The following is a 13,294-nucleotide window of genomic DNA, read 5'->3' on the forward strand; positions in this document are numbered from 1 at the left end:
CGGAAATAATACTTACGGAACACTAGAATAGTTCGGATACCACCGTCTAAATACTACATTTGAAAACCTTAGATAGAAGTCAGTAGGTAACAACTGACCACAAAGTATATTTACGTAATAGCACTTTTATGTCATTCAAAATTGTATTTTTTCCATAACTAACGAATGTAATGTTAAATAAATCCAAACGAGGCTATATATTCAAGCGTGCATGCTGATTAACAGGGAAACTTGTATCAATGACAAGTGATAGACATCTGTTTCACCATAAATGTCTCTTTCTCAGTAATGATTCGTATGCAACTAGACTAGCAACTTAAGAATCGCAATACTTTTAAAGACCTTTTTATGAGACTTGAAAACTTATATTTCCTAACTTTACTATTGCCTTACTCGGTCCTTAAACCATGTTATTACTCATCAAATGCATTAGCTATAAAATTTGCCTGTTGCTTTGCTGTTTGGTATTTTTTTTCTAATCTAGATATCCCATGCTCTCCCAACTCTCTCGTCTCATGTTCAAGGTTAACCTCAATCTGATTTTGTTGCACCTGCAAAAGAAATTATGATAGGACTCCGGTCCGTAAACTCATTTAAACAATTTTCATGTCAATACATAAATGAGTGAATGCATATTGGGCACATTTTTGTGTGTATGTGTGTGTGTGCGCATGCACGCGCGTGCGTGTGCGTTGTTGTTATATTGTGAACTTGTCCAACTTCAACCAAACTTGGCAGGATTGTTCCTTGGAGAACGGGCTTCCAAGTTATAGCCCTGGGATCAAAATTTGCCGCGCCCCGGGGTCATTGATTATTATGTACAGATAGTAAAAAGTTTAAAAACAGAAACAAAAACAAATATTTTTGAAAAGGAGAAAGCTAGAGCTTAGATATTTGACATGAAACAAAGTCTGTTGGACCTACAGCAAGATTGTTTGAACAATAATTTGTAACAAAGTTACAAACGTCCCCCGCCAAACGGAATGTTTTTATAAAACACAAAAGAGTGTTATTTCAAAAGATTGAGGTAATAAATTCAGGACTTTCGGTGGAAAATGTTGATCAATGCTACACCTGCCTGCTTATGTCAGTAACAATAAATTCATTAAAAGAGATAGAATAAAATAGTTCGGTATGTATGCAACAACAGAAATACATTTGTATACTTGTTATCAAATATTTCAAAGCACAAAATGTTCATGTTCAGTCATCAATCAAGGTATGGTGGGCAATTTCACCAATGACATTTTATTGCAAGGCCCTGCACTTGGTGGTATCATACCATGTGCATACTATTTTATGCTTTGACCTCCAAGTGTGACCCTGACCTTTGAGGTAGGCGTCTAGGTGTTGCGCATGATATGTGGGCTTATTAATCTAAATTAAATTAAATTAGTTAATCTAAATTTCCTTGGTTGATGAAAAGTCATAAACCGCACACAATACACACCCTAGGCCATATTAAGCTTTGGCAATCAAATGTGACCTTGACATCAGAGGTAGGAGTCTGGCTGTTCCATATGACACATGATCCCATTATTGTGAACATTTTTGCCAAGTTATTTCAAAATCCGTTAAACAATAAAAATATGGACTGCACACAAAATATTCCCTTTAGGAGACCATGTTAAGCTTTGACCTATAAGTATGGCCTTGACCTTGGAGAAAAGGGTCCGATTGTTGTGCATGGCACATCGTCTTATCATTGTCAACATTTATGCCAAGTATTTTCAAAATGGATGAGAAATTATGCACTGAAAAAAAAAAAAAAAAAAAAAAACACTCATAACATACTATGAAAAATCTTTGACCTCCAACTGTTACCATTGACCTTGAAGGTAGGCGAACTGGTTTTAGCGGCTTTTACAAATTGTTTTATTTTTGTTACACATTTTTGTACTGCCAAAATAATTTCAAAATTCCTTTTTGATAATATAAATATATTTGATGAATCGGACACAAAATATTACCCTGTAACCAGACTATGTAATAGTTGACCTGCCAAACTTTTGACATTGACCTTGCGGGGTTATACGTAGGCAACCTTTGGTTTAAGCGGCAGCAACATTGTTTATTATTGCTAAACAAATTTGATGGCAAAGTATTTTCAAAATTCCTTCATTTATAAGAAAGCAAAATGGACAGGACATCGCGACAGTGAGTGGCCCTCGAAAGACAAATGTTATATGGCATTTAATCTACAAAAGTGGACCTTCCCCGGAAGAAGGGGTCCCCGATTGTTTGTGCAGACACAAATTGTTTCTAGCAAAAGCTTATAACCCAAACATTTGTGCCCCAACTTAATTTGCCAAATTCCTTGATAAAATGACATAGCTATTAAGGGGACCAGACACGAAAATTAGACGGACGGACGGAGCCTATTTCTATAGCCCTCTTTTTTCTTCAAAAGGCGGGTACAATTTAACCTTTGTGTCTTGCCTTGCCCAATGGGGACAGTGACCTACATTTTGTCCTTTGATGTACAGCCACAAAATTTAGACCATGTACACAATTTGAGATGTTAAATTGAATTTTAATAAATTGCATGCAGCTGACCTAAATTTTGACAGGTTATCCTCATTTTGTCCTTTGATTACAGGTATGAAATTTGGACCATGTGGTCAGTAATAGATGAAAAATTGAACTTTAAAGATAGAGAGGGTCTTCTGTTCATGCACTGCTATCAAGTGGTAAATTAATACGGAGACATAGCATTTTTCACACATGCAATCTTGTTTTGCAACAAACTGCCAAACTATTTCCATGTAATAAGCTTTGTTGATCATTTTCATTCCTGTATTGTTGCAATCTTGTTAATACTCAAATAATTGTCAGTGTATATGTGTGAAAAGCCAAAAAGTAACGAGCTCACGTTCGCAAGAGGATACAGAGTGATTCATTATTATGTTAGAGCAGACAAAGATATTGTACTTACTAGTATAGTCAATGATGTACTTACTATTATAGTCAATAATGTACTTACTACTTTAGACAATAATGTACTTACTATTTTAGTCAATAATGTACTTACTACTTTAGACAATAATGTACTTACAAACATAGGCGATAAAATGTTTTAACACTTATGCAAAAGGACCTGCACGTACTATTTTATATTATACCTCTGTTACAAAATAAAAAGTAGTAAACATTAAAAATTTGCTATAATGTGCTACAGATATTACAAATTTGATTAATTTATTCTTAATTTAGAGAGAAATACGATTTAATCCACAAAAATTCTAATTAAGAACCAATAAAATGTATTCCAAATCGGCTTAATAATATCTTGTTTTTATAATTCCTACATAACTGTTATAGGTTATTAACCATATCTATCGTGTATATGTTATGCGTGTGCAACGCCAGGTTTCCCTTTCAGGGGTGTATTGCCATGTTTGTCTTTGATTTAAACGTTATACTATATAATTCCAATAGGAGTATTACCATATCTAGTAAACGTATTGCTTCTTCTACGCCTGGCTCCCCTTTCAAAGGTGTATTACCATGATTGTCTTTGATTTCTAGTACTTCTTTGAATATTCTGATAAACATGTTTAGTTGATTTTCAGATAGTTCATAGTTTGGACTGTGACGAATATCATTGATCGCTTCCCTTGCCTGTAAAAGAAACACTTCAGTATCTTAATTCTCATTTTAATTTGTTGCTAAAATACTTCACTTATAAATTAATCAATTTTAAAACCAATTCGAAAAAGACTGTTATAATAGACTATATAAAAAGACTTGCATAATAATAGCTAAAATATACATGTATATATAATGTTCAATGGAAATAACATATAAAAATAAGTGATTACTGTTATGAAGATGTGTACCTTTGAAAACGCATCTTTTTTCCCATCGATGGTAACTCCGCCAAGCATTATTTCGATATAAATGTTGTTTATACACATACTAAGTAAACCGGAGCAGTCGACCTCTTTAGCTGATTGTTTGCCTTTGTAGCCAGTACTATTTATAAAGCATGTAGCAATACTCCATGGATCATTGCTCCATTTCTGGACATCAGTGTTCGTGAATGATGGATCTTGAAAGCGATGATAACAAACTATTTGATTATAAACGTTGCCGCAAAATCCCTCATTTGGACACATTCGTCTTGACTTCTGTTTCTGACCTTTGGTACATAAACATTGATGTTTTCTTTGTCGTGGGCACTGATCTTGTTTATGTGGGAGAAGACTTTCCTCTGTACAAGTGCTGCAGGAGTTTCCAAGTGTTTTCATTAGATCATTATGTTGTTTGTGAACAGCCTTGTCGAAAAAACCCTCTAAACCTATTTTTAAATATTTTAACGCTAGAGCTCCTCTCATCCAATTTCTGTACAATTCTTGTGTTATTTGTTTTCTGTGAATAAGGTCTGTTTCCACTAAAATAAATTGAAGAAAATTGCACAAATGATTTCTTGTATCTGTCAAATCGGTATGAAATTAAATGCATTGTTTGCGTTTTAGATTTACCAGCTATTACCCAAATAAATTGAATAAACTTAACGACTTTTATGTAAAGGACCTCATAAATATTAAAACCAACTATATAAATAGTGTCGGTATTACAAAAACGAAGATAACATTCATATATGTTTACCTTGTATTTGAACTGTTGTTTTAGATGAGACATTCCCAAAGTCAACTGTATATTCACCCTCGTCGTCTAATGTTACATTCGTGATCATCAATTTGTGTGTAGAGCCCTTTGCTTGTATAACCTTTCTACCTGATGATTGTAGAAGTTTCCCTTTGTGTCGCCAAACAGGTTTACTCGTTAGCAGGTTCACCTTACACACTATATCAATGTTTCCATTCTCAATAACCTCAATCTTGACTGGGAAATGAACGACCACATTTAATTCTTCATCTGTTACAGAAGAATGTGATAATGATAAATGAACGAATCAAACTTAATTTGTAATTCGATATTAAATCAAATATTGCAATTGCGTATGCAAAAAATACACACATATTTGTATTGAAAATAAATCATACATTAAAATGATTTCTGGTGAATTTGAAGCAAAAGTTTTGTCGTTCGCAATAATGTACTCAAACCCCAAGAAAAGCAAAAGAAACCAAAAATAATGTTGTCATGATTACAAAAGTTCCCTAGCAGGATCTTTTTCCTGAATGACTCATTGTCCTTGTAACCAAAGTAGCAACTAGTATTTGGTTATGGAATGGACTGTTAATAATATTCGTCCATGTTGCTTTCATACATTTATATTTCACTCAATCTTTTGTCATTTTGATTATTTCTGTTCAAATTTACTGTTAAATTACAAATAACAATGATGTTAGAAAATCAAACTAAAGTTAAAGCCTATTCTAAAATCTTAGTGATCTGGTTATAATTTTCATATACTAGGTTTCCTTACTGGATAGAAAGTTTGAAAGTTATTGATAGTAAATGTCATGGTAAGGTATGATTATTTCTTTATCTCCTTCTAAGCCTTGATGAAGAACATAAGCAATGTTGTAATAATTCGATTAAAGGTTACCTGTAACAGTAAGATCAGCTGATGTTGAAATATGGCCATACACACACGTATATTGGCCCGTATCTTCCAATGATGCACGGGAAATCACTAACCAATGATTTCCATTCTTGCTCATGACCATTAAATTGTTTGAAATTTCAACCGGCTTGTAATCTTTCCTCCATTCAACATTTTCTTCTGTTGGAAGGTTGAGTTTACATGTCAAAATAACTGAATCATTGATGTGTACATGTTTGTTCTGAAGTTCATCAGTGAACATTTGGCCTGAAGTATATTGTATTTTGTTTATAAGATTATAATTCAGCTATATAAAGATTTTGTATATTTTAACCCTCACTTTTTGGTACTATGTTTATTTATCATAGGCCACTGGGAGTTATTCATACTGTTAATTCAAGTGTAGCACATGGCTAAGAAAATTGTACTGTTACATAAGTAAAAGTTCTTTAAACAGTATAAAATTTGGTCACGTGGTTTATTTTCTAAAACAAAAATGGCCGGTATTCGCTCCCATATTTTTCAGATGTTCACCACGAAGGGCCATTACCAAATAGACTGTTGCAAGACAGGAATTCTAATTGTTTGCACCTTGAAATTAAAGTAGTTCGCGCCTTAATTGTCTTTTGGTTGAATTATTGAATAGTAAGAAATACAAATTCGTTTTCTTCTGAAGTTATTGCATGTTATTTGCTATGTGTCAGAATGGAACAGACGATTAAAGCATGCAAAAAGTATTTTTTAACAAATTTAATGAGTGAAACATGAAGATGTAGGATACCATCGTAATTCCGTATAGGCACATTGTCGAAATCCATGAGAATAATTTTCTGGTTAGCATAGGATCAGATTTCATAGATCATAACGGATAAATGCGTGTGTGTGTTTTGGTTTACAAATGAAACACGGCTTATTGTATGTTTATGACTGTTTGATATCATCATTGCCATTTTGAAATAAAAAAATAACGTCATTTTACAACTTGTAAGGCAAAGGCAGTTAAATTATTGTTAATCTTGGTTCAATTTTGTTACAGTTAGATTAAGTTGAACTTTTCAGATCATTGCAATATTCGTTCGAGGTAATAAAATAAATAACAAATGGTTTTGTGAGGAACAGTTTAAATATCATCCCTCGTAAAATACTGTTACCCGAGGCTTTATACTGCTCGTATCATTATCAAATTGAATACGATCTCATATTTTATGATATACTTTGCATATAGCATATAATTGTATTATATATCATTTGATTGACCATGTAGTGTATCAGTTTGACTCATGCTGTATACAAATTTAGAATATACACACATGAATGCTTACTTAATTTTATTGCTCCGCGCCCACAGGCGCGGAGCTATTTGTGTTTACTATTTTTTTGTCCATGGGCCCGGATTTGATCAATTAATCCCCTCGATTTACAGCTAAAAATAAATCCGCATTCAAGAACTCCTTTCGATTTCTATATTGGTTTCCCCTTCGGTGATTCGCAACATGTCATATTAATGAATGAGAACCGGAAAGCAGTTCTGCTGTACATGAATTCGAAAGCTATAAATAGCTATGAATGTTCTGATTTTTGACACTTAGGTTATAAATTTGTTATTTCCCTTTTTTAGTAGTACATGAAATTATAATTTGTTACATTTTGAATTACATTTACACACAGCATTTCAAGTGTACTATCAGATGATTGAATTTGTCAATATAAAGAAGATTTCAGGCATAAGACTTTTGATAATTATTTTTACTTTATATTTGTGAAATTAAATGTTTAATAATAACATGTTGATATATTGGTTGTTTTGACATAATTAAACTTTTAATTAGTATATAACGTTACGTTTCATTGGCGTCATTGATACTGTATACCACTTTGTTCTTTAAGGGTATGACTGGTGACATGTCCGGGGGTCCGTACTCGACAGCGAAAGCTGCATTTTGTGACCTTACGAGCGGATGGACCCTCATTAAGCATAGGCTACAGATAGATAGCATCATGTATAACAACAGAAACTTTGATCTGCAGTTTGAACATGAAGTGTAATGTTTTTATGAATGGTTTTAAAGCAATTCAACAAAAAAGTATATTGATCTCCCAATAAATCAATTAACAATAGATTTTTTATATATCACCAATGTCAAATAGTTTTTATATCTTTGACTCGCACGAACATGATGTTAGTGAATTTCCTCATACCTGCCTAAAATTCAGGTAACAGTCTTCTATTATATTGATAAATACTATATCACCATGTAATGCGTGTATAACAAACAAAAAATTCCTGAATTTTTTGAAATTCATCCCATTTTTTCATTCCAGAGTGTGATCTACTTTCAGTATTAAAGAAACCATTTTATTAAATTTGACATGAAAAATGCATGTAATATTACTATATTATAATATTAGTCCCTTTTGTTACTATTTGTATATTTGTTACAATTATAATAATATAATATTTTTATCATCTTATGTTACTGACTACAGTAGTGACACAAACAGAACATAGTACAGTCATGTCACATAACATTTACAAGTCTTGTAAGTCTTGTTTGTATTCAATGGAATTACTTTCCTTACCAGGTAGGCATCAGTGAAAGCATTTTTTTATATTAAATATATTTCCCCTCTTTTTAATTATGGACAGTGCATAAGATAAGTATAATTATGCAAAACAAAGGTTTACAAAACATTCGGAAAAAATATACAATAGTACTTAATCTTAATATAACATGACCTGTGCGTAGGAATAATTTGGTAAGTTATCTGTAATGAGCGCATTTTTTTTGCGCGGAGCTTCTCAATTGCTGCATTGCAGCAACATTTGTACTTGCATTCGATCCTGGTTATCTAAATCAATTATAACGCTATAGCCAAAGATTAACACTATTTGAAAACATGCATACAAACATGTTCATGAAGAAATGTATTTGGATACAAGATAACCATACGATTAATTTAAATTTATTCTGTAACACAAATACTTACCCTTGGTTTGGAGCTTTTGATCGTAATCTTCGCCAATGCTATCATTCTCTTTTACGACATCTACATCAATTGCAATTTTAAGATGAGTTTTGATATCATTTGTTTGTGTTAGCTTGTCTATCTGTGTTTCGCTTAATTTCATTGATTTTGGTTCAAATGAAAACATCATACGCTTACAATCAAATTTAGCATGGTCGTCTATTTGCATTATCAACTCGAGTAATTGCTCGTGCAATAACTGTTGTTTCTCGTTGTAGGTATTTAATGTAAGGGAGGCACATTCGGCGTAATGTTCAATATCTTTCCTCTGATCATATATACATTGAATGGCCTTCACTTCTGGTTCAGTAAGATCAGATTTAAACAGTACTAATGTAACAGCACACATTTGAAGAGTGTCCCAAGTATCAATGTCGCCATTGACATTATCTATTTGAAATAATTGAAGATACTCTATTTCGTACTGGGTTGTAAACGCATCTCTATTCTCATTTAGCAAAATACCAATATGTTTTTCACATTTTTTCTCTTCCCTTTTAATTATGGCCTTCAATGCGATGGGCGAAGCTTGTTCCAATAACAATATATGACTGAGGTAATGTTCATGCCCTCTTGTTATATCAAAGCTTGTCTGTAACGTGAATTTTAATACATTGTTTTAATAACTGTGATTTGAAATATATATTGAACATTTGAGTGACTTTGGTTGCTTAATGACTTTGCTTTGACTTTGGTTGCTTACGGACTTTGCTTTAGTCGATTTGCTTTCCTTAATAAAAAAACAACATTATTTCAACCTTAACATTTATGTGTATTAAAACATTTAGAACTGATATACTTTTTGAATGGTAATTTTGACATGCTTCACCTCATAGTGTTTGGTATAAAATTATCACAAGGAAGTTTATACGATAAATGTAAGAAACAATTTTAAAAGATCTTGAATGTTTAAAGATATAAGATACTATAGCGAACCGTGTAAGCCTATGATATTCTATATAATGTAAGAACTAATAGAAATTAAAACTTATTCAAAGACGATAAAGTTTACCGATGATGGCATCTCCATCGTTGCATTTTTTTCTTGTGATGTTATTCGTCCTGCTTTTAATTGTCAGCCATACATAACTCTAGACTGTGAAACTATGAAGAAAGACAATAATATGCACGTCCTTAAATAAGATATTTTAATAAGAAAATAATGAATATGTTTGTGTTATGCGCTCTTTTTCATTCTAGAGCTAGTGTATAGATATTACAACAAATTACTTTTTGTTCATAGTTTATGATTTTTTTTTACCATCTTATCAGGTACACATGTCAAAAGCAGTAAAACATCCTTGTTAGTCAAAATGTAAAATTCCAAATCATAGAATCATCATCATCATTATCACATCATCATCATCCTCTTTCTTCATCATTTTCATTTAATTGAAATTTTCTGAACTGAAAAGCATAATCATCCTCTTCCTCCTTATTATTACCATTGTCTCCGTCATTATCGTTATCATTTTATTAAAATTTTCATCATTATCTGAATAACAAATATGTGTTTGACCAGGAGTCATGAATATTTCAGAAATGCTGGTTGAAATAGAACTATGAAGTTGGGCACCTGATGGTTTGCTTGCGGATTTATTCATCATATGTACAGTTATTGCCCTTGACGGAGTTAAAATTTGCAATTTTTAACTTGTGTCGCACGTAGCATTTGACATAGAGTCGTGAGGTGCTTGCAGATTAATTGAGATTTCTTTTTCGCCATTAACTTAATAAAACTTTCAACTTATGTCACCAGTAGCCCAAAAAGGGTTTGACCTGTAGTCATGAAATTTTATAGAAATATTAATCAGCATGTGAAATTTTGAATCTGGGGCTTAACTTTTAGATAACTTCATTAAAGAGTTATTGCCTTGATAAGTTAAAATTTGCAATTTTTATCTTGTGTAGCTCAGAGCAAAAAAATTTTTTACCTAGAGTTATGAAACAACAGACGTGTGTTAAAATGTATAGTTGTGCACCTGTGTATTTGCTTGATTTCTTTCTTCAGAATTTGTACTGTAATGTTTCTTGACTTAGTAAAAACCGTTCCAAAAACTTGTGTTATATGTATATAAACTTTTCCATAATCAATTATGCAGTTCTGACCTTTTTAAAATGAAAACCTCCGATATTTTATATATTCATTTATTATTTTTTATAATTATTTTTTCTTTATTTTTATTTTCTTTTATTGCGTTACATGTTTACACGCACAGATACAATCACGCGTGCACGCACCGTTGTTGAACATCTTTTATATACGTGACTAAGGATACTAAGTAAATTTACATTTTATCATTTTCATTGCAAACTTTGTCATTACCGTAGAAGAGATATAAATAGAATAACTAAGGAATGATGGTTAAATACATTAAGCATTTGAAACAATCTAGTTCCAAAAAAAAATTGATTGTCCAATCCAACCATTCTTTTGCCTCAAAATGAGGTTTAAGAGTGTAAAAATTAAAGTTATCTTTATCCAAATGTTGAATTTATTAAAATGATAAGTGACTCATTTTTATTCAATTTAATTGGAAATTAATTGAACATAAATGCAATGCACGTTTCATTAGATTGAAAATAAAATCATTAAATGAAAATATAATAGGTAAATCATATAAAAATTCTGTATAGAATTCCTGTATAAGATGATTTGTTTGGTCAGTCGAACAAAACTGCTGGTCAACTTTGATAAAAATATTTTCAAATCTCATCATACCAGAGTGTTTCTTTTTACAAAAAGATAATGTTTGAATGCAGAGAGCATTCAAAATAATACAAAGTTCTTAATTTTTTCAGTTTTTGAATTGTTGTTATATTGTTATATTTCGGCTCATAGTAATCAAACATATATCATGATTCAATATTTACTTCAGGACGTTAAATTGACATTTCTGTCAAGCCGATTATTTTAAGGGTAGTCACATTCATGTCAAGGATAATGTATTTTTATCAATAGTTACATATCAGATATTTGATTTCTTCTTTAACGATCAAATTATCTTGCGCCCCAGTTAGATATGACACATTTACAAACGAGCTTTATCGGCGTACTATCAACTGAGTACTTAACATTATATTACTTTTCAACATGTCCATTACATTACTTTCTGAACCTGTACATAAGATTTAATTTGAACATGCACAATCAAATTAAAATGTTATGTATAAATACATCTATATACAATATAATGTTGTCATATAAGAATATTAATATATTGTGTTTGCCTTTGTTTTCATTAAAAGTATTTTAATTTTTTTATACTATTTCAGAGCTGCAATTGAACTAACACTTTTCAAAATGTTTTTGTAACATTTATAAGCTGATGAAAAATTGTATAAAAGTTTGCTTGTAAATGTGTGCTTTGAGAAATTAAGTTATAAGCGATTCCTATTTTAAACATTATTACGTCATACCATTAATTGAATTCAATTGAAGTTCATTTGAATAGTTAAAAAGACGTTATTTGTATCCATATAATATTATCACCCTTGACAAAAAATCCCCATGCTTTTAGATAAAAAAGTGAAGTTACTTATAAATTTGAAAAACAAAAGGATAGATCTAATAGTCTTTTGTTCGCAAATTAATTTCCGTGGAGAAATGTAAATAAAAGACACACAAGAAAATGACAAAAAATGCACGTTTAAAATTAACCATTTTTACAATAATACATTATATTTTCTATTATAAACAGTATAAAAACTAAAAAAGGGTGAACAAAAAAGATTCTTACCCCTTATAAATATCTCGCGTCCTACAGTTGATTTTTATCACTATACTGTACCACCCCCTTTATTTAATAATCAGTAAAGTTATCAATTTACGGAAAAACACGGAGATAACCGAAACTACAAAAGAAATGAAATGTTAACAAATTATGGCTTGTCTAAGATTGACAGTATCTAGACTATTGTATACCCTGATAAGTTTCAAAAAATTATTCATGTTTCCATTGACAACTCTGTATGGTTTACGAATCAATACAAACCATTGGAAATGACAGGTATGTTTAGGAGTAATTTTGAATTGTAAGATAAAGAAGAAAACGTCTCGCTTTAGAATAATAGACAATATTGACATTCATCTTCATAAGTAGAAAATGTCTAACGTTTGTAATAACATTCGATAATTTCAACTTTAGTAAATATTACTAATTGATTTAGTCCATAGTTAATAAAATTTCAACTTTAGTAAATATTACTAATTGATTTAGTCCATAGTTAATAAAAAAAGAGAAGAATAAAACTTATATGAAAACATTTAGAATATTGTTTCTCTTATGTACATGCATAATAAATTAAGACATTTTCTAGTTGTACGTTAACAGATTGAAAAAGAAGTACATTTATTTGGTTTTGTCTTTTCACGTTTTGTAATCACCATTCTGGGTCATTGATTTTTCTTCCATAACGGTTATTTACTCTTCATAGAAAACAATTGACTTCTATAGCAACTATCAACTTTTCATAGCCACCAACGCCTTTCAATATCAACCAGTGACTTTTAATAGCTATCAGTGACTTCCAATAGACTTTCGAGAGCCACCAATGACTTTTTTTAACCTTTTCCCTGATACAAGCGTGTTTTGACAGATTTTTGTCCCCCCCCCCACTTTTTGAGGCCTCAAACAGTGGGAAAATGCCCTATTTAGGCCCCAAACACCGTTTGTCGTTTGAGAAATGTTGTTAAAAAAAGTATCCATTTTTTCGGCGCCGCCCCCATCCAAATGTTTCATCAGGGGGTTG

The 13,294-nt window shown here is 31.4% G+C and overlaps 1 protein-coding gene across 1 annotated transcript; it reads right to left on the minus strand.

Annotated features, from left to right (window-relative positions):
- Positions 1-398: 398 nt before the first annotated feature.
- On the minus strand, positions 399-10,002 carry LOC132739440 (uncharacterized). Its single transcript, XM_060727163.1, has 7 exons — positions 9,988-10,002; positions 8,504-9,134; positions 5,519-5,782; positions 4,612-4,881; positions 3,840-4,393; positions 3,448-3,621; positions 399-551 (listed from the first exon to the last, which is right to left on the minus strand). Exons 1-7 carry the CDS (start codon positions 10,000-10,002, stop codon positions 414-416), a joined length of 2,046 nt encoding a protein of 681 aa, XP_060583146.1. The 3' UTR covers positions 399-413.
- Between the last annotated feature and the right edge of the window lie 3,292 nt (positions 10,003-13,294).

The sequence above is a fragment of the Ruditapes philippinarum genome, unplaced genomic scaffold, assembly GCF_026571515.1.
Source record: "Ruditapes philippinarum isolate M1 unplaced genomic scaffold, ASM2657151v2 ctg2405_1_1_1_1, whole genome shotgun sequence".
Lineage (NCBI taxonomy): Eukaryota > Metazoa > Mollusca > Bivalvia > Venerida > Veneridae > Ruditapes > Ruditapes philippinarum.